Genomic DNA, 17,931 nt, shown 5'->3' with positions numbered 1-17,931 from the left:
TCCTGCGTTGCGTCTTCGCCGCCGACACCACTCATCGCCAGCGCCCCGCCCCTCGACGACCTCGCATCGTCGGCCGGTCCGCGCCAACGCACACGGCACCATCGCCCGACGCGCCCTCGGCCCGCTCGGCGCGTTCATCCACCGCGGTGTCAAGTTCGCACCCGGCCTTCCCCCACCGCACTCATCGCACGTCGGCGGCGGCGGCGCCTCGGTGCACCACCGCTTGAGACACATCGCGTCCGCTCTCGTCACCGACGCGCGCGCGCTCATGACGCTCACGCCGAACGAGAAGACGCTGGACCCCCCCGAGGGGTTCACCGTCCTTCAGGAGGGCAAGGCGCGCATCCTGCAGAGGGAGAACGACGTCTTCTACAACAAGGCGCAGGTGGTGAACCGCGACCTCTCGCTCAGCGTCATGCGACAGTTCCAAAAGGTTCGAGCCAAGGAGCACGCGGAGACCAAGCGCGCGCCGAAGAACAGGCGCCTCAAGGGCGACATGTGCGTCACCCCGAGGGACAGCAAGATCCTCCCGCACCTGATGACGCCGCAGGAGATCGAGGACATGTTTCGGACCAAGCACGACGAGCCCGAGACGGGGGACGACGACAAGAAAGAACCTCGCGGCAAAAAAGACGGAGAGGCCGAGGCGGGGGGGGACGACGAAACGCCCCGGGAGAAGCCGCCGCTCAAACCCGTCCGCATCCTCGAGGGCATGGCCGCCTCGGGCCTCCGCGCCATCAGGTACGCGAGGGAGCTCGACGACGTCGGGTGCGTGGTGGCGAACGACCTGGACCCGACCGCCATCGCGTCAATCGCGAGAAACGTGGAATTCAACGCGGCGCACTCGGCGGAGGCGGCGAACCGAGTGCGCGTGGTGGTGCCGAGCGCCGGGGACGTGCGGATGCTGATGATGCAGCACGAGAAAATGTTCGATGCCGTGGACCTGGACCCTTACGGAACCCCCTCCACGTTACTCGACGGCGCGGTGCAGACCGTGGCGGATGGCGGGTTGCTCCTCGTCACCGCCACCGACATGGCGGTGCTCTGCGGGAACAACGGCGAGGTGTGCTGGACCAAGTACGGCGCCTACCCGCACCGCGCCAAGTACTGCCACGAGCAGGCGGTTCGTATCCTGCTCGGGTCCATCGACGCCGCGGCGGGCAAGTACAAGCGACACATCGTGCCGGTGATGTCCGTCTCTGTCGATTTTTACATTCGCTGCTTCGTGCGAGTGTACACCTCGGCGCAGCAGGCCAAGCTGGCTCCCACGAAGGTGTCGTACGTGTACCAGTGCGTCGGATGCGACACGTTCGAGTGCCAACCCGTGGGTAAGGCGGTCACGAAGGGCAACAGCACCAAGTTCCAGGCGGGTTCCGGCCCGGTGGTCCCGAGGGAGTGCCCCAACTGCGGGTGGCACTACAACATGGGCGGTCCGTTTTGGACCGAGCCCATCCACGACATGGAGTGGGTCGACGCGATCAAGAAGCAGGTGGAGGAGAACAAGGCGATGTACCCCGGGTACGACAAGATCCACGCGCTGCTCACCACGGTCAGCGAGGAGCTTCCCGACGTCCCGCTGCACTACGACATTCACAGCATGTCGCACTGCCTTCGGGTCACGCCGCCGCCGATGGCGCTCTTTCGCTCAGCCGTCATCAACGCGGGCTACCGCGTGTCCCCGGCGCACTGCAACCCGCTCGCGGTGAAGACGGACGCGCCCGCGAAGGTGCTGTGGGACATCCTGCGGTGCTGGGTGAAGGAGCACCCGGTGAAGCCCATCCCGGAGAAGACCCCGGGCGTGGTCATCTTGTCCAAGGAACCCGAGCTCGTCGCCAACTGGACCAGGGTGCACGGGGCTTTCACCAAGGCTCAGCGCGAGGGCGTGACGAGGTTCCCGTCGAACCCCGAGGAGAACTGGGGTCCAAAGATGCGAGCGGGTCGGCCCGTGCCGGGCGGGGGTTTGGAGAAGCAGGGGATGACGAAGAAGCAGCGAACAGAGGCGAGCAAGTGAAGGGTGAACGTCGTATCATAGCATCCAAGAAGATATTCTGACGAGTCTCGTTATGTTAAGTGTTATCACTGTCTCGACACGTGTGTGTGACGTCACTGTCGTTCGCGCCGGGCCTCGCTGCGTCAGTCGGGAGGGAGCGCGATGGCGTGCCCGATGCGGGTGTGGCTGCTGGTGATATCGAGCGTCGTCGCCGCGTACCTCGCGTGGACGTCGTCGCTCTTCGGCGGCGGCGCGCTGGGGATGAGCGACGGTGAGGATGAGGCGCTGAACGACCGGGCCGCGAAGGTTAAGAGTCGGGTTGGGAAAAAGGGTGCGATGACGTGGAGGGACTGGGGCTGGTTCGTCGTCGACGGACTGACGGGAAAGTACCTGTACGGGGTGGCGATGAACGGCGGCGGCCGGGCTGGAAGCCAGCGGGGGACTAGACGTTCGGCGCGGAGAAAGCAAGATTGAGTGAGTGAGACTGAGTCATCGCACACCCGACGACGGGAACAGCCGGCGCCGAGCGGATATACGACGGATAGAAACGTTTAGATGAATTCACTCGTGTAACATTCACAACGAACGGCAGGTAAAAGCGCGTACGATCGGTAATAAGCACGCCGCCGCGCGCGGGACGCTCCATCCGTCCCCAAACTCCCTCCTCCGAAAAAAACTACTCCCCACCGCTCACGAGGGGGCTCCGAGGTACTGCGCGACGCGGAGCACGTCTCCGAACACGCCACCCGCGGTCACCTCCGCACCGGCGCCCGGGCCCCGCACCACCAGCGTGGACGGTCCCACGTAGCGCTTCGTCTCGAACGAGATGATGTTGTCGCTGCCGCTGAGCTGGCCGAACGGGTGGTCCCCCGAGTACCGGCGAAGCTCGACGGAGCCCGTCTTGTTCTCGACGTCGACGACGCCGACGTAGCGGAGCTTCTCGCCGGCGGCGGCAGCCTCGGCGCACTTGGCGGCCATCTCGTCGTCGTACTCCGGCAGCTTCTCCATGAACTCCTCCGCGGACGCCACCGAGCGAAGAGCCTCGGGCACGAGCGACTCCACCGGGACGTCCTCGAGCTCGATGTCGATGCCGCACTCGCGGGCGAGGATGACAACCTTCCTCGCGACGTCGGTGCCGCTGAGGTCGTCCCTCGGGTCCGGCTCGGTGTACCCGAGCTCCTTGGCGGTCTTCACGATCGCGCTGAACTTGTCGTCGGCGCCGTAGGTGTTGAAGATGTAGGAGAGCGTTCCGCTGAAGATGCCCTCGATCTTGTTGATGCGGTCGCCCGAATCGCGGAGGTTGTTCAGGGTGGAGATGATGGGAAGACCCGCGCCGACGGTGCCCTCGTAGAAGTAGTGCGTGTAAGAGTTCCTCTGGATGTTGCGCAGCTCCTTGTAGTAAGGGAGAGGGCCGGAGTTGGCCTTCTTGTTGGGGGTGACGACGTTGATACCGCGCTGCAGCCAATCCTTGTAGTGCAGCGCGACATCCTCAGAGGCGCTGCAGTCGATGATGACGGCGTTGGGCGCGCCCGAGTCGGTTACGCACTGGATGAACGCCTCCATGTCCACCGCCTGGCCCTTGGCGTAGGAATCTTCCCACGTGTCGAGGTCGAGCGCCACCTCGGACTCGCCGGTGAGGAGCATCTTGGACTGCCCCGCCACGGCAACGACGCGGAGGTCGACGTTGTAATCCGTCTTGAGCGCCGCCAGCTGTTCCTTCATCTGCCTGAGCAAAGTCTTGCCCACGAGGCCGGGACCGACGATGCCGACGGACATGACCGTCTTGGAGAGGTAGAACCTGCCGTGCACGGCGCGTAAGGCCTTGGCGATGTCCTTCTTGGACACGACGCAGGTGATGTTGTACTCGGACGCACCCTGGGCGATGGCGACGACGTTGACGTTGGCGTTGGCGAGCGCCTCGAAGAGCATGGCGGAGACGCCCGGGGTCTGGCACATGTTCTGGCCGACCGCCGCGAGGATGGCACACTCGTCGACGGCCTCGACCGCCTTGATTCGGCCCGCCGCGATGGCCTTCTCGAAGCGCTTGTTGAGCGCCTTGACGGCGGCGGCGGCTTCGTGGGAGCGCACGGCGAAGCAGATGGAGTGCTCGGAGGACGCCTGCGAGATCATGACGACGTTGCATCCAGCCTCCTTCACCGTCTGAAACACCGCGTTGGCGGTGCCCGGCACGCCGACCATGCCGGTGCCCTCGACGTTGATGATGGTGACGTCCTCGATCGTCGCGAGCCCCTTGATGAAGTTGACCCGGTCGCTGTTGACGTCGATGGGGTTCATCACGCCGCCCGTCTCAACCTCGCACTGGTCGCAGATGGAGGTGCCGGGCGCCGCCTGGTTGAAGTAGTTCCTCAGCACCACGGGGATGTGGTACCGCATCGCCGGTAACGTGGTCCGCGGGTGCAGGACGTTTGCGCCGAAATAGGACAGCTCCCACGCCTCGTTGTACGAAAGCGACTCGAGGCACACCGCCTCCTTCACCTTGCGGGGATCCGCGGAGAAGACGCCGTCGACGTCGGTCCAGATCGTGATCGTCTTGGCGATGAGCATGGCGCCGAAGATCGTGGCGGAGTAGTCGGAGCCGTTGCGCTTCAGCGTCGTGGGAACCCCCTCGGGGGTTCTCGCGATGAACCCCGTCGCGATCAGCACTCGGTTGGAACCCGCCACGCCGTGGCCCCTCGCGTCGAACAGCTTGTCGAGGTTGGCGTTCGATCGCTCGTAGTCCACGTCCACGCCGCCGTCTTCGGCGTCGGTGACGACGAGAACGTCGCGCGCGTCGATCCACTCCGCGTCGAAGCCCTTGCAGCGGATCACGGCGGCGCACAGGCGCGCGGTCCAGAGCTCGCCGTGGCCCACGACGAAGTCGGCAAAGGCCTGGGTGGAGGTTCCCGCGATGGACATGGCGCGGAGCATGGCTCTGAGGTCCTCGAGCTCCGCCATGAAGTTGTCCATGTACTTGGTGAGCTCCTCGGGGATGGTGAGGAGCGCCTCGGCGGTGGATCGGTGCTTGTGCTCGAGCTTGACGAGTTCCTCCTCGTACGCGGGGTTGCGCGCGGCGGCCATGTCGGTGGCGTTGATGAGGCAGTCGGTCACCTTGGGCTCGCCTTTGGTGGCGACGCCCATGGCGGAGACGACGCCGAAGGTCTTCACGCCGGACTTGGCGGACTCGATGAGGAGATCGCACACGCCGGAGATGCGCTCGAAGGAGCCGACGCAGGTTCCGCCGAACTTGTGCACCTCGTGGCCGGATCCGCGCTCGACGCCGCTCACGCCGCCGGGCGCGGAGGCGGGCTCGGCGACGGCGGCTCGCGCGGGCGCGGCGCGGACGCGGGCGGGCTTGACAACCTTCGCGACCCTGGGGGGATCGCGGCGCGCAAAGTCGGATCGGCGCTGGGCGAGCACCGCCCGAAGCTGAGCGACGGAGGAGGCCATGGTTCCGGCGATCGGAGGATTGGACGGCGTGTGGTGGGGGGCGCTCGCTTTTCACGCGGCGCGACTCCGCGGAGTTCGGGAGAGCGGCGGGGCGGCGGCGGGACGACGCCGGCGGGTTATGCGACGTGCACGAGCCGAACTACGCGCGGGGGCGTGATCGACGTTCGCTCGCTCTTCCGCCGGGGGAAGGCGCGGGCGTCGTGGGTGTGCCCCTTACGCGGAGGGCACGTCGCTTGATGAGGTTGCCCCTCGCTCCGGGGTTGTTTGTTATCGAGAGGCCTATCCGCGAGAGGTCGCTTTTCCGGAGGGTGACTTTTTTCGTATGGAGTCCAGTTAGGAAAAAAAGCGAAAAAAAGGGTTTGTCCCGTGACTCGAGCGAGAGACCGTAAACCCTGTGGCTTCAGGGTTTTGGACGGTCTCATCGATGAGAGATCCATTTTTTCGGCCGGACCCCGAGCCTCACTCCGAGCAGCACCGGCCAACCGCGGCGGCACACGGACGGCCGACGCCAGCATGTCCGCCGACCCCAACGCGCTGCTCGCGTTCAAGCAGAGCAACCTCAAGGAGCGGGTGAGCGCCCGCTCGAGCGCGAGAGTGCACCGCCTCGGCCCGATACGACGCGCGAGCGGCGCCAATTCCGCGTCTCTTTTCCCGCCGACATTCATCCGATCGATTCTCCGATCTTCTGACGCCCCGACCCGCCGCCCCCCTGAACCCACAGCTCGAGGTGTACCGAGAGGAGATCGCCAACGGCGAGCGGCAGATCGCGGACCTGCGGCGCAAGCAGGCGTCCTACGAGGAGCGCCTCAACGCCGTCGCGTCCGAATGGAACACCCTGCAGGACGACATCGTGGCGATGGTCGAGCGAACCGGCGGAGCGCGCGCATCCACGACGCGCGCGTCCTCCTCGGCGTCCACCGCCGACATCAAGGACCCGTTCCTCCGCAGGCTTTTCGACCTCGCCGGCGCAGACGCGATCGCGGGGCGCAAGCGCGCCCGCGACGACGACGGCGACAAAGGGGCGGCTGACAAAGACGGAGGATCGGCGACGGACTCGGAAGATGAGGACGGCGCCGCGGCGAAAGAGGGCGGCCCGGACGACGACGCCGTCAAGGCCGTCGACGCCATCAAGGCCAAGGCTGCCGCGACCAAGGCGGCGCTCGTCACCGTCCTCGACGCCGTCGACGAGCGATCAAGCGGCGACGCCGCGGGCGCGGCGGGCGCCGATCTGATCCGCTCGCTGGAGGCGCGAGCCGCGGACGCGACCCGCGCGCTCGAGCGCTGCCGCGAGCGAACCGCGAAGCAGCGCAAGCGCAACGAGGAGCTCGCCTCGAGGCTCGAGGACGCACAGGCGGAGTGCGAGCTGCTGAGGCGATCGCTCGCCGCCGCCCGCGCGAACGCCGGGCACCACGAGGGCCTTCCCCCGATGGCCACCGCCGCGGGCGCGAGAGCCGCGGGCGCCGCCGCGCAGGCGGCGGCCGCCGCGGCCAACACCCCGGGCGGCGGCCAGCCGCAGACGCCCGGTACCGCGGTGAAGACTTCCGGGGGAGAAGGAGGCGACACAGCTGTGCGTACGCCGGCGGCGACGCCCGCGGACGCGCCCGACGCTAACGCGGTCGCCCGCCTGGAGGCTGACCTCGCCGAGCTCCGCGGCAGGCTCGCGCACCAGACCAAGCAGCTCGACGAGGCGTCGCGGCGGGAGGCGTCGCTGACCGGCGAGCTTCACGCCGTTCGCGACGGCGCGAGCGGCGGCCCCAACAGATCCGGCGAGCCGAACACGGCTGCGTCGACCGCGGCGTACCAGTCGCTGGAACGTCGGGCCCGCGAGGCTGAGGAGGACGCGTCGGGCTTCCGCGCCGAGTGCCAAAAGCTGCGACGCGAGGCGGACGAGGCGCGCCGAGACCTCAGGTCTTTACGCGCGGAGGCTGCGCGCGCCGGGGAGCACGCGAGACGCGCGCAGTTGGCGGAGGAGCGGATCGAGGGCGCCGAGGCTCGCAGGCGCGCCGTCTGCGACGAGCGCGACGAGCTCGCGACGCGGCTGGCGTCCGAGGCTGAGAGCGCGTCGCGGAGGAGGCTTCACGAGGAGCGCGCGGCGGCGGTGGAGCGCCTCGGGGAGGAGAACAAGGCACTGCGACGAGAGGCGGAGGCGGCGCGGTCGCTCAAAGGGGAGCTCGCGTCGGCTCGAGCGCGGGCGGCGAACGCGGAGGCTGAGGCTAAGAACGCGAAGGATGAGGCGTCGAACGCGTTACAGGCGCTGGAGCGCGTCGAGAAGAAGACGCCGCCCGCGGAGGGATCCGCGGAGGAGCTCAAGCGGCTGCTCGACGCGGCGAACGCGCGGGCCGAGCTCGCCGAGGCCAAGGCGCTTGCAGCGCAAGCCGAGTTGGCGGCCAAGTCGGAAGAAACGGATGCTTTCGTCGCCGAGGTGGAGGCGATCGGCGCGGCGTACGAGGAGTCGCAGAGCGAGACGGCGCGGCTGATGCAGCGGCTGACGGAGAGGGACGGCACCGAGGCGAAGGCGATCCAGGACGCGGCGAACGCGAACAACCGGGCCCGCAGGCTCGGCGACGAGCTCGCCGGCGCGGAAGCGGCGGCGCGACACGAGCAAGGCGTGGCGAGGGCGGCGGCGCAGCGGTGCGCGGACGCCGAGGCGGCGCGCGCGGAGCAGAGCGCGGAGCTCCAGCGGGCGAAAGAGGAGTCGACGCGGCTCGCGGAGCGCTTGGAGGAGCAGACGAGGACGATGCGGGCGCTGCAGGCGGCTAGCTCTGGGCACCGCGAGGCGGCGGAGGATGCGAGTAAAAAGGCGGATGAGCTGTCGAGGCGAAGCGCGGGCGACGCCGAGAAGGTGGCCGCCGCGGAACGGAAGGTGGCGGCGCTCGAGGAGCAGGTGGCGGGGCTGAAGCGACGAGGGGAGAAGCTCCTCAAGCGCGGCGGCGGCGCGGATGAGTACAGGGAGGAGATCGACGCGTACAAGAGCATGCTGCGGTGTTCGGTTTGCAACGACCGGCCCAAGGCGTGCATCATCACGCGGTGCTACCACATGTTCTGCCAGGAGTGCGTGCAGGTGAGGCTGGATAACCGGGACAGGAAGTGCCCGGGCTGCGCGGCGGCGTTTAGCGCGAGCGACGTCAAGTCCATCTACTTTTGATTTGTGAACTCGAAGAAGAATGCAGCTAGCTACGAAGGTAGATTTGAAGGAAAAAACGACTCACTCGCCGTAAAACCTGAGGGCGTTTTCCCTCGTTATCCCGGCCGTCTCTTCCGCGCTCCATCCCTTGCACTCCGCCACGAACGCGAGCATCCTGCGCAGGTCCGACTCCGCGCCGTTCACGCCAACCAGGTCGCTCTCCAGCAGTATCCTATCGTCCGGGCACGCCGTCACCACCGCCCTCGTCTTCGGCGATCGCAGGTTGACGACGGCGGAGAACCCAAAGTAGAACCGTTTCCCCCACCGCTTCATCCTCGTCAGCGATTCCATGTACGCCCTCGTCCCGCCGAACGAGTGCATCAACACTCGCGGCGGCATCGATGCCGCCGCCCTGAACCTGTCCGCGACGTCCCCGTAGGCTTTCACGCAGTGCACCACGCACGGCCTTTGCAGCTCCGTCGCGAGTAAAAGCTGCGACTCGAAGCACGCCACCTGGTTCGGATAATCGGGCTCGCCGATAACCTCGCCGCGTTCGTTCATGGGAACCGCGACGCGATCGAGGCCGATCTCGCCGACGACCGCGCGGGGCGAGCGCTCGAGCCGACGCCTCAGGTCGGGTAACCAGGTGGGATCCGAGCCCGGCGGGTGATGGTGCGCCCACCAGGGGTGCAGGCCCAGGCACAGCCCGAAACCCTCCCCTTCTACGTCGACGTTTACGTTCCCCCCTAACGCGCACGCGGTGGCCATCTCCCAGTCGTCCGGCCGCGTCGACGTGAACGCGGCGCCGCGGAGGGACGACGCGAGCGCGACGCACGCGGAGAGGTCGCCGCCCAGGTGCCAGTGGCAGTGACCGTCGAAAATCGCAGACGCGGGGAGCGCGGCGGCGGCGGCGGCGATCGACGCGGACGCGTTCGCGGACGCTCCAGCGGCGACGGCGTCGGCGTTAACGTCATCGCGCGCCTCCTCGACCCCGACGTCCCCGTCCTCGAGGTTCGCCGCGACCGCGGCGACGCCCGCCGCCGCGCACAGCTGCGTCGCCGCCGGATACGCCGATTCAATGCCCTGGACCTCCCCCGCGGGTGACCCGTCGCCGTCGTCGACCCCTTCGCCGTTTCCGTCTCCTTCCCCTCCCCCTCCTCCTCGTCCACCGCCTCCTCCTCCTCCTCCGCCTCCTCCTCCTCCTCCGCCTCCTCCTCCGCCTCCTCCTCCCTCGCCGCCGCCGCCGCCTCTTTCGCCGCCGCCTCTTTCGCCTCTTTCGCCGCGACCCTTGGGCCACACCCGCGACCGCCATCCCGACGCCGCCGGACCGCGAGCCGCCGCCGCACAGCTGTCGTCCTTAGTGTCGTCGTCCATGAGCGCCAGGCACACGTGCGACGCCGCCTTGAACCCCAACGCGCCAGTCACGAACACGGCGCTGCCGCCCACGCCGTCGCATCCCATCCCGCCCCGCCCTCTGGTCCCCGGGTCGGGCTTGAAGAAGTTGACGTTCTCTCTGTGGTACACCGCCTTGACGCCGAACTTCCCCTGCGGCTTTTTCCTCCCCTTACCCCGCGCCTTCGTCTCTCTCTTCGAGTCCCCATCGTTCCCTTTCTTAAACGAGGACCTAACGCCGTAGATCTCCCGCGGCGTGCGCTCTTCGCCCCGCGGAAACGCGTAATCGCGTCGAAGGAGTCTGCGAACCCGCTGGCACAGGCGATTGAACGTCGCCCTCGACAGGTCCTCCACGACGACGTCACCGAGCGCGTCTACGCCGCCGGCGCCGCCGACGGTGATCACGGGAACGCGATGGTGGACGCAGCACGCGATGACGGCGGCCTTGTCCCTCTCGGCGTCGATGGCGTCGACGACAAAGTCAATCGTCTTGTACGGGACGTCGTCGCGGCGATTACGATTAAGATTCTCGAGCCCGAGGATGGCTTCGACGTTCTCTTCGGAGACGAAGTCCCGGACGATCGTGACGTCGCAGAGCGGGTTGATGTCCCTGACGCGCGCCGCCATGGTATCCGCCTTGGACGCGCCCACCGACGCGTCCGTCGCGAGCACCTGCCTGTTGACGTTGGTGACGCAGACGACGTCGAGGTCGACGAGGGTGAGGGCGCCGACGCCGCTCCTGGCCAACGCCTCCGCGGTCCACGAGCCCACGCCGCCCATCCCGAGGACCGCGACGTGCGAGGTGGCGAGCTTTTCGAAGCGCCGGTCGCCGTAGAGGCGACGCGTGCCCTCGAACCGGAACTCCGCGGCCGTCTCGTCGCGCGTGCGGAGCGCGCAGGACGCGTCGTCGTCGGCGGAGGATGGGGTCGCCGAGGACGCCGGCGCGCGAACGGGTCGACGGGCGACGACGGGACGACGCGCGCCCCGTCGCCCGTGGGGGACAGCGAGGAGCCCCGCGCTTCCCCCCGCGGATGCGCGCATCGCCGCGGACATGAACTTCGCGAGTCGCGGCGCGTCTCGCTCTGGATGTCGACGAGGAGTCCTGTCACGTCATTTTAGCACTAACTGAATGCTACCCTTTCCCTCGCCGTCGTCAACAGACGTGCGCGCGCCATCAGATCCCGGGCCTCGAGGGCGCTACCGCGTCGATCGCCATGGCGTCCGACTTCGCCGCCATGCTGGACGAGATGATGGGACCCGAGCGCAACATCGACCTGGACAAGGTGACCGGGAAGCGACGCAGGTTCGACGATGAGGATGTCGATCGACACTTTTTGGTGGGTTGCTCGCCGTACCAGCTCTTCCAGGGCAGCAAGAAGAACATCGGGTACCTGGACGAGTTCGCGAGGCACGTGGGGATGGATCCCGCGAGGAACTCGCGCATGGTGTGCGACGAGGCGTGCAAAGCGGAGTACGAGGCCCTGCCGCAAACGGAGAAGGACCGGCTGGGGTGGGAGAGGGACACCTTCTTTCTCCTGGGCTTCCTCATTAAGCGATGCGACGACCGCGTCCGCAACGCGCGGGAGCAGCTCGAAGCGCACGCGCGACGCGTCGAGGATAAGGTCGCCGAGCGCAAGGTGGGCTGGCAGACGCGGGTCGACGCCAAGATGCGCGCTAGCGAAGAGGCGGGCGAGGCCGGACTCGTGGACGAGTGCCAAAAGTTGATAGCCGAGGCGGATGCCGTCCGCGCGGCATCGGAGAAGGACCTGGAGCAGTATCGAAAGGAGCAGAGCCGCGGCACGGACCACCAGAAGGTGTGCCCCGTGAGTGGCGCCATCGTGACCAAGGACGCGACGCCGGAGTCGGACACGAGCGGGCACTACGCGGGGCGTAACTACGTCGGCTGGAAGAAGATTCGGGAATGGCACGCGGCGCACGCGGCGCAGCTGTCGACGCGCCCGCCGAGGAGCCCCTTTCGCTCGCCGAGGGGACCGGCGGCGGACGGACGGCGGGTGGGGCCGTCGCCGCCGCGGACGTCGCGCGAGTGGGATCGGGAGCGGGATCGGGAGACGCGAAGGGGGGACGAGCGGAGGGGACGCGACGGCTCGAGGGAGCGCGACGATTCGAGGGATCGCGGGCGGCGCGGCGGAGATCGAGATGGACGACGAGACAGAGACGGAGACCGCGGACGGCGACCGCACCCGTACACCCGCGACCGCAGCCGGGACCGACGGGTGGACGGCGGGTGGGGTGACGGACGCCGCGGTCGCGGTCACGACGTACACGATGGGCGGTGAAGCTCGTCGGTGGTTGGACGCGGCCGAGGAGGCGGCGACTGCGATACGATACAAAGTCTCGGCCCGATTCCATTCCAATTCCAAGTTCCCCCCGCCGCCCCCCGCCCGGGCCGCTCCTCACTGATACTCCGTATCGCGGCGCATGTGCCTCGCCCCGCCGCCGCCGTCCCCTCGCGCCGACCCCGGGCCTCGCAACGGCCGCACGTTCCTCGGCGCGGTGTCCCTCCTCGCCTGCCTCGGCCTGTATTTGGTCCCAGAGGCTCCGACCATCCCGCCCCGGTCGTCCCCCGGCACTCCGCCGCCCGCCGTCGACATGGCGTTATCCAGCCTCGCCAGATCGCTCGGCGAGCCCTGCCCGCGGTGCGCGACGACGATGACGTCCGGTCGCTTGCCGCTGTACGCCCTCGCCTCGAACCTCACGGCGGAGGCGCACGTTCGCTCCACGGCGCTGAGCCTGGCGCCCGACTCGAGCGCCTGCACGGATCTCTCCGCGGCGTCGCGAATCTTGGCGAGCATTCGACCCTCGTCCGTCCACATGGACCGCGAGGTGACGCGCGCCCTCGCGGTCATGTACCCGCCGCCGCGTCGTTCGCCGTCGGGGGCGTCGGCGTCGGCGTCGGCGTCGGCGGCGGGGGCGTCTTGGGCGGGTGGGTTGTCGAAAACCTCGAGGTCGACGACGACGATGCCCTCGGTGGCGATCCGCATGCGCTCCTCGATGGCGAGGTCCTCGCTCGTGCCGCTTCCCTTGCCTCCGTCGTTGAACATGGTCTGCAGGCGGGCCTCGCCGAGGAGGTGGAGGTTGCCGAGGGTGCCGTGCGACCTGCCGTTGCGAAGCGGGGTCACGCCCAGCATCTGGCCGTTGCCGATAACCGTCGAGTGCCGCACGCCGCACTCCCTCGCCAGCAGCTCGTGCTCCTTCAGGAAGGCGTACTCGCCGTGCACCGGGAGGAAGTGCTCGGGGTTTAGCATCTTGAGGATCTCCTCCAGCTCGTCGCGGTACGCGTGGCCGGAGGAGTGAAGCCCGTCTTCTCGCTTCATCGCGATTTGCGGGCCCCGCGCCGCGATGGCGTTCATCATTCGCATCACGCGCTTCTCGTTGCCCGGGATCATCTTGGCGCTGTACAGGAGGAGATCGTCGGGTTGTAGGGTGAGCAAACGTGAGCCGCCGAACGCCGCCTGCGCCAGCTGCGCGCGGTCCTCGCCCTGTGACCCGGTGGTGACGACGATGAGCTCGTTGGGGTTGACGTTTTCAATCTCCTCCGCGGGGACGAGCTCGTCGGGATCGATCGGGTGGATCCCAGCCTTCTTCGCAGCCTCGAGGTAGGTGTTCAGGGACATGCCAACGAAGGCGATCTTGCGCCCGGACGCGTCCGCGGCAGCCTTGACGCCGTACAGGCGGTGGATGTTGGACGCGAACTGCGTGGTGATGATCCTGCCGTTGTGACCCAAAACTTTTTGAACCATCGAGTCGCGGATCAGCGACTCGCTTATCGTCCGTCCCGGGGACAGGACGTTGGTGCTGTCGGACATCATGAGCGTCACGCCCTCTTTGCCGACGCGCTCGAACTGTTCCCGGTCGAAGTTCAGCCCGTCCACGGGGTTCTCGTCGATCTTCCAGTCGCCGGTGTGCACCACGGTGCCCGCGGCGCACCGAAAGATCAAACCGCAGCAATCCGGGATGGAGTGCGTGACCCTGACCGCCTCCATCTCGAAGGGCCCCGCGTCGAACCTCTCCCCCATGTCGATCACCTTGAACCTGCTCCCGTCCCCCCACAGGTTGAACTCCTTCATCCGTCGCTGTATGAGCTGCATGGTGAAGAGACCGGCGTACACCGGAGTGTCGGGGTCGAGCGCGGGGATGACCCACGGCAACGCGCCGATGTGGTCCTCGTGCCCGTGCGTGATGAGCACAGCCTCCACCTTGTCCCTCCATCGCGCGAGGAACGAGACGTCGGGTAGCACCTTCTGGATGCCGAGCTCCTCGTGGTCGGGGAACATGAGGCCCGCGTCGAGCAGCACGTATCGGTTCTCCGTTCCCACGAGCGCGCAGTTCATGCCGATCTCGCCGAGGCCGCCGAGGGGCAGGAACTTTATCGGGGCGTCGTCGACGAGGCCGCCGGGGGACGGATCGATGGGTGAGGTGAGCGCGTCGGGGTACGCCGGCGACGTCGCGAGGTGGTCCGGGAACGGCTTGTTGTCCTGGTAGCGGAGCGTGGTGCCCAGGTGGGATTTGCCGTCGGAGGATTGGCGGAGCTTGAAGCCGCGTCCGCCGCGGCCCCTGCCCCTGCCCCTGCCCCTGCCCCTGCCGCCGCCGCGGCCGCCTCCTGTGGGGATCGAATCGGGGGGTTCGTGGGTCAGACGGGGCCGCCGCGTGGGGCGCGGTGGGGCGAACGGGCCGGAAACCTAGACGGTGGGGGAAAAAGTGTGTTTTGCGGGGGCATCCAGCTGGCGGTTCGGGCGGGAGCCTCGGGCCGAGGATGCGCACCTCTGCCGCGACCGCGCTGGCCCTCCTGCGCGGTTATCTCCCCGACGCCGCGTGCGAACGCGTCGACGCCCGCGTCGGATCGAACCGCCGCGCGCCCGAGGGACGAGCCCGCCATGGACCCCCGGCGGAACGACAACAGCCCGGGCCGTCCGCCGACGTGGCAGGCCATCGCCTGAACAGCCTGCGTCGATGCCATGGCTGACGTTTAGCGTACGGATGCGAGACGCACGGATGGAACGATGACTGTGCGGTGTATCGCCGAGAGATTTTGACTCGAGTGCGGATGTACCGAGGGGTACCGCCGCGCGTCGAGAGAGTGAGCCGGTTCGCGAGATTGTTAGGTTTGTCGGGAGGAAAACGGCGCGGTTCATTTATTTCCCGTCTTTTGCGGAAGCTCCCGTCAACCACAGTGCACGAGTCATAAAATGGCCTCAAAAAATCGAGTTTGCTTTTAAAAATGTTTCTCATCTGACTGGTACGCGTACGAGATCTGTTCGGGATGTTTTTTTCGCGGGAAACGGAGCCGAACGCATGACACACACCACGAAGATAAGCTTGGAAAATCTTCTGCAGCGCCGACTCAAGAAACTCCATACAAAATTAGACCGTGGAATCCACATGAGGTCCAGGCTGGAGCAGGGTGCCCGCGGAAGTTGCCTTCATCTGACTCACGGCGTCGGAAGCACTGCGACAGCGCGCATCGACCCGGACGCATCGCACTTGGGTCATATCGCAGCGCACGCGTCGACAATGACGGTGACAGGCGTCACCGCCGGGATGCGCGTATCCCTCGCGCGCCCCGTCCATCGGGGCGTCGACCGTCGACTCGGGCGGACGTCCGATCACCGCGGGAGGAGCGCCCGTGCGAGCGTCAAACCGCTGCATCCTCCTCCCCACGCGCGCGTCGACTTCCGGCGCCGCGTCGCCACCCGCGGCGCCGTGGAGACCGCCGTGTCCGAACCCGAGACGTCCACGTCTTCATCCGCGGCGGCCGACGACGCTCCCGTCGAGCCAAAGCCCGCGGCGCCCGCGAACGGCTTGGAGGATGGCTTCGTGGTGGTGAGCGCCGGTGACGGGACGGTGCTCAGGCGCCCGAAGGATCCTCGCGCCAAGCGCGAGAAGGTGCGCGACGAGCGCAGCGAGACCGAGGCCTGGGAGCAGCTCGACATGGAGCAGAATTTCTGCGTGCTCAAGCGCCGCTACGATCCGGAGGCCATCCGAAAGGAGGCGCTCGAGACCCCCGTCGCCCTCGCCCGGCGGGGCGCCGTCGTCGTGTCAAAATTCGCCGCGCTCTTCTCCCGCAAGGAGTCGCTCATGAAACTCGACGCGGAGGACGGAGGCACGCGTTACGCCACCGAGCTCAAGAACACGCTCACGTCCCTCGGACCCCTGTTCGTCAAGCTCGGCCAGAACCTGGCGAACCGCCCGGACCTCGTGGAGGAGGAGGTGATGGAGGAGCTGACCAAGCTGCAAGATCGCGTGCCGCCGTTTCCATCCGCCGAGGCGTTCAAGATCATGGAGGAGGACCTCGGGCGGCCCGTCGCCGAGGTGTTCAAGGTGATCACGCCGGAGCCCGTCGCGGCGGCTTCCATCGGGCAGGTGTACAAGGCGACGCTGATGGACGGCACGGAGGTGGCGGTGAAGATCCTCAGGCCGGGGACGCGGCCGCAGGTCATCTTGGACCTGTGGATCCTGCGAACCGCCGCGGAGCGCATCTTCGACGACTGGTGCCGCGAGAACATCGGATGCACCGCCACCCTGCTCGTCGACGAGTTCGCCGAGAAGCTCCTGGAGGAGCTCGATTTCGTCCAGGAGGCGAACAACCTGCGAGATTTCAAGCGCAATTTCGCCGATGATCCCTCGGTGCACATCCCGGGCGTCTACGGCCATCTGTCGTCCCCACGGGTTCTCGTGATGGACTGGCAGGAGGGAACGAGGTGCACCGCGGAGGGCGCGTTCGAGGACGACGCCGCGCTGCGCATTTTCCTCCAGAACGGCGTCGAGAGCGGGCTGCGTCAGCTCCTCGACTTTGGACTCTTCCACGGAGATCCCCACCCGGGCAACGTCCTCGCGTTACCCAGCGGCGACATTGCGTACGTGGACTTTGGTAACGTCGCGGAGATTTCTCGAAACAACCAGGAGAACATCATCGACGCCGTGGTGCACGTGATGAACGGGGACTACGAGGGCCTCGCGGAGTGCCTCGAGAACCTCGGTTTCCTGCAGGAGGGCACGGACGTCAAGCCAATCGCGGAGGGACTGGCGCAGGCTTGGAGCGGGGAGATGCTGGGCGAGATGGCGGCGACTGGAAACTTCTCGTTCCGCGGGCTCACGCGGGAGTTCAACAAGCTGCTGTACCTGTACCCGATCCGCGTCCCCGAGCGGTTCTCGCTCGTCATCCGCGCGCTTCTCACGCAGGAGAACATCTGTTTGACGCTGGATCCCAACTTTAACTTTTTGGAGGCTGCGTTTCCTTACGTCGCCAGGCGCCTGCTGACGGACCCGGACCCGAACCTTCGGATGCGACTGCTCAGGGTCGTCATCGTCAAGGGGAGGTTCGAGTGGGAGAGGCTCGCGGAGCTGGTCAAGATGGCGGAGATTGGCGCGCAGGGCGGCGTGAGCCTGCCGGTATCCACGATGGTGGAGCTCGCGACTGACGGCGCCAAGATGCTCGCCACCGACGGCGTCATGCGGACGATGCTGATGGACGGCCTCAAGGCGGTCCCGATGCGCGAACACGTCGCGCAGGCGTCCAAGATGGCGCTGCTGGTGTGGCAGCTCACGATCGGCCGGGCGTGGTCGACGTCGAGTCTCGGGCGGTGGCTGAGGGCGCGGCGGGTCGGGTTGGTGTACCGGCTCAAGCTCATGTTCGCCACCACGACGAGCTCGGACATCCGGACGAGGGCGAAGATCCCGAAGAACCGGGGCGTGGGCGGGAGCTGGGACGAGTCCTCGCCGGTGTTGCCCGGGAACGAGGATTGGAACGGCGTGGCGGCGGCGTGAGGTGTATCAGTAGTCCATTTTCCCAGCGTTCCCAGCGAGGCGAAAGTCTGTTCCTTTTAACCGATGTATCAAGAATTTTCATCAGAAAACAGTCGTCCTCGTGTATGGCGCGGCTCTGCGCGCGATGAACCATCGAACCTCCCTCGCACAACAACGAAGCGGTTAATCACTAGCTACGCGATGCACCGTGTTC

General features: G+C 67.2%; 8 protein-coding genes across 8 annotated transcripts; 5 read left to right on the top strand and 3 right to left on the bottom strand.

Annotated features, from left to right (window-relative positions):
* Window positions 1-268: 268 nt before the first annotated feature.
* MICPUN_98316 (predicted protein) lies at window positions 269-2,011 on the top strand (the record flags this gene model as incomplete). The annotated part of the gene is made up of 2 exons (XM_002506107.1): window positions 269-502; window positions 578-2,011. The coding sequence occupies 2 exons, from the start codon at window positions 269-271 to the stop codon at window positions 2,009-2,011; spliced, it is 1,668 nt and encodes a 555-aa protein (XP_002506153.1).
* A 141-nt stretch (window positions 2,012-2,152) lies between these two features.
* Window positions 2,153-2,464, top strand: MICPUN_64041 (predicted protein; the record flags this gene model as incomplete). Its single annotated transcript, XM_002506106.1, has 1 exon — window positions 2,153-2,464. The coding sequence occupies one exon, from the start codon at window positions 2,153-2,155 to the stop codon at window positions 2,462-2,464; it is 312 nt and encodes a 103-aa protein (XP_002506152.1).
* Window positions 2,465-2,680: 216 nt separating this feature from the next.
* MICPUN_88465 (predicted protein) lies at window positions 2,681-5,437 on the bottom strand (the record flags this gene model as incomplete). Its single annotated transcript, XM_002505903.1, has 1 exon — window positions 2,681-5,437. The coding sequence occupies one exon, from the start codon at window positions 5,435-5,437 to the stop codon at window positions 2,681-2,683; it is 2,757 nt and encodes a 918-aa protein (XP_002505949.1).
* Window positions 5,438-5,950: 513 nt separating this feature from the next.
* MICPUN_64039 (predicted protein) lies at window positions 5,951-8,653 on the top strand (the record flags this gene model as incomplete). Its single annotated transcript, XM_002506105.1, has 2 exons — window positions 5,951-6,007; window positions 6,159-8,653. 2 exons carry the CDS (start codon window positions 5,951-5,953, stop codon window positions 8,580-8,582), a joined length of 2,481 nt encoding a protein of 826 aa, XP_002506151.1. The 3' UTR covers window positions 8,583-8,653.
* MICPUN_113310 (UBA/THIF-type NAD/FAD binding fold domain/deoxiribonuclease) lies at window positions 8,643-11,006 on the bottom strand (the record flags this gene model as incomplete). The annotated part of the gene is made up of 1 exon (XM_002505902.1): window positions 8,643-11,006. One exon carries the CDS (start codon window positions 11,004-11,006, stop codon window positions 8,643-8,645), a length of 2,364 nt encoding a protein of 787 aa, XP_002505948.1.
* A 161-nt stretch (window positions 11,007-11,167) lies between these two features.
* On the top strand, window positions 11,168-12,250 carry LUC7 (U1 snRNA associated protein; the record flags this gene model as incomplete). Its single annotated transcript, XM_002506104.1, has 1 exon — window positions 11,168-12,250. The coding sequence occupies one exon, from the start codon at window positions 11,168-11,170 to the stop codon at window positions 12,248-12,250; it is 1,083 nt and encodes a 360-aa protein (XP_002506150.1).
* A 51-nt stretch (window positions 12,251-12,301) lies between these two features.
* On the bottom strand, window positions 12,302-14,904 carry MICPUN_64036 (predicted protein; the record flags this gene model as incomplete). The annotated part of the gene is made up of 2 exons (XM_002505901.1): window positions 12,302-14,574; window positions 14,736-14,904. The coding sequence occupies 2 exons, from the start codon at window positions 14,902-14,904 to the stop codon at window positions 12,368-12,370; spliced, it is 2,376 nt and encodes a 791-aa protein (XP_002505947.1). The 3' UTR covers window positions 12,302-12,367.
* Window positions 14,905-15,353: 449 nt separating this feature from the next.
* MICPUN_64035 (predicted protein) lies at window positions 15,354-17,829 on the top strand (the record flags this gene model as incomplete). The annotated part of the gene is made up of 1 exon (XM_002506103.1): window positions 15,354-17,829. The coding sequence occupies one exon, from the start codon at window positions 15,354-15,356 to the stop codon at window positions 17,736-17,738; it is 2,385 nt and encodes a 794-aa protein (XP_002506149.1). The 3' UTR covers window positions 17,739-17,829.
* Window positions 17,830-17,931: the final 102 nt, after the last annotated feature.

The sequence above is a fragment of the Micromonas commoda genome, chromosome 14, assembly GCF_000090985.2.
Source record: "Micromonas commoda chromosome 14, complete sequence".
Lineage (NCBI taxonomy): Eukaryota > Viridiplantae > Chlorophyta > Mamiellophyceae > Mamiellales > Mamiellaceae > Micromonas > Micromonas commoda.
Note: the sequence above shows the minus strand (reverse complement) of the source record. Positions and strands in the feature narration are given on the sequence as shown.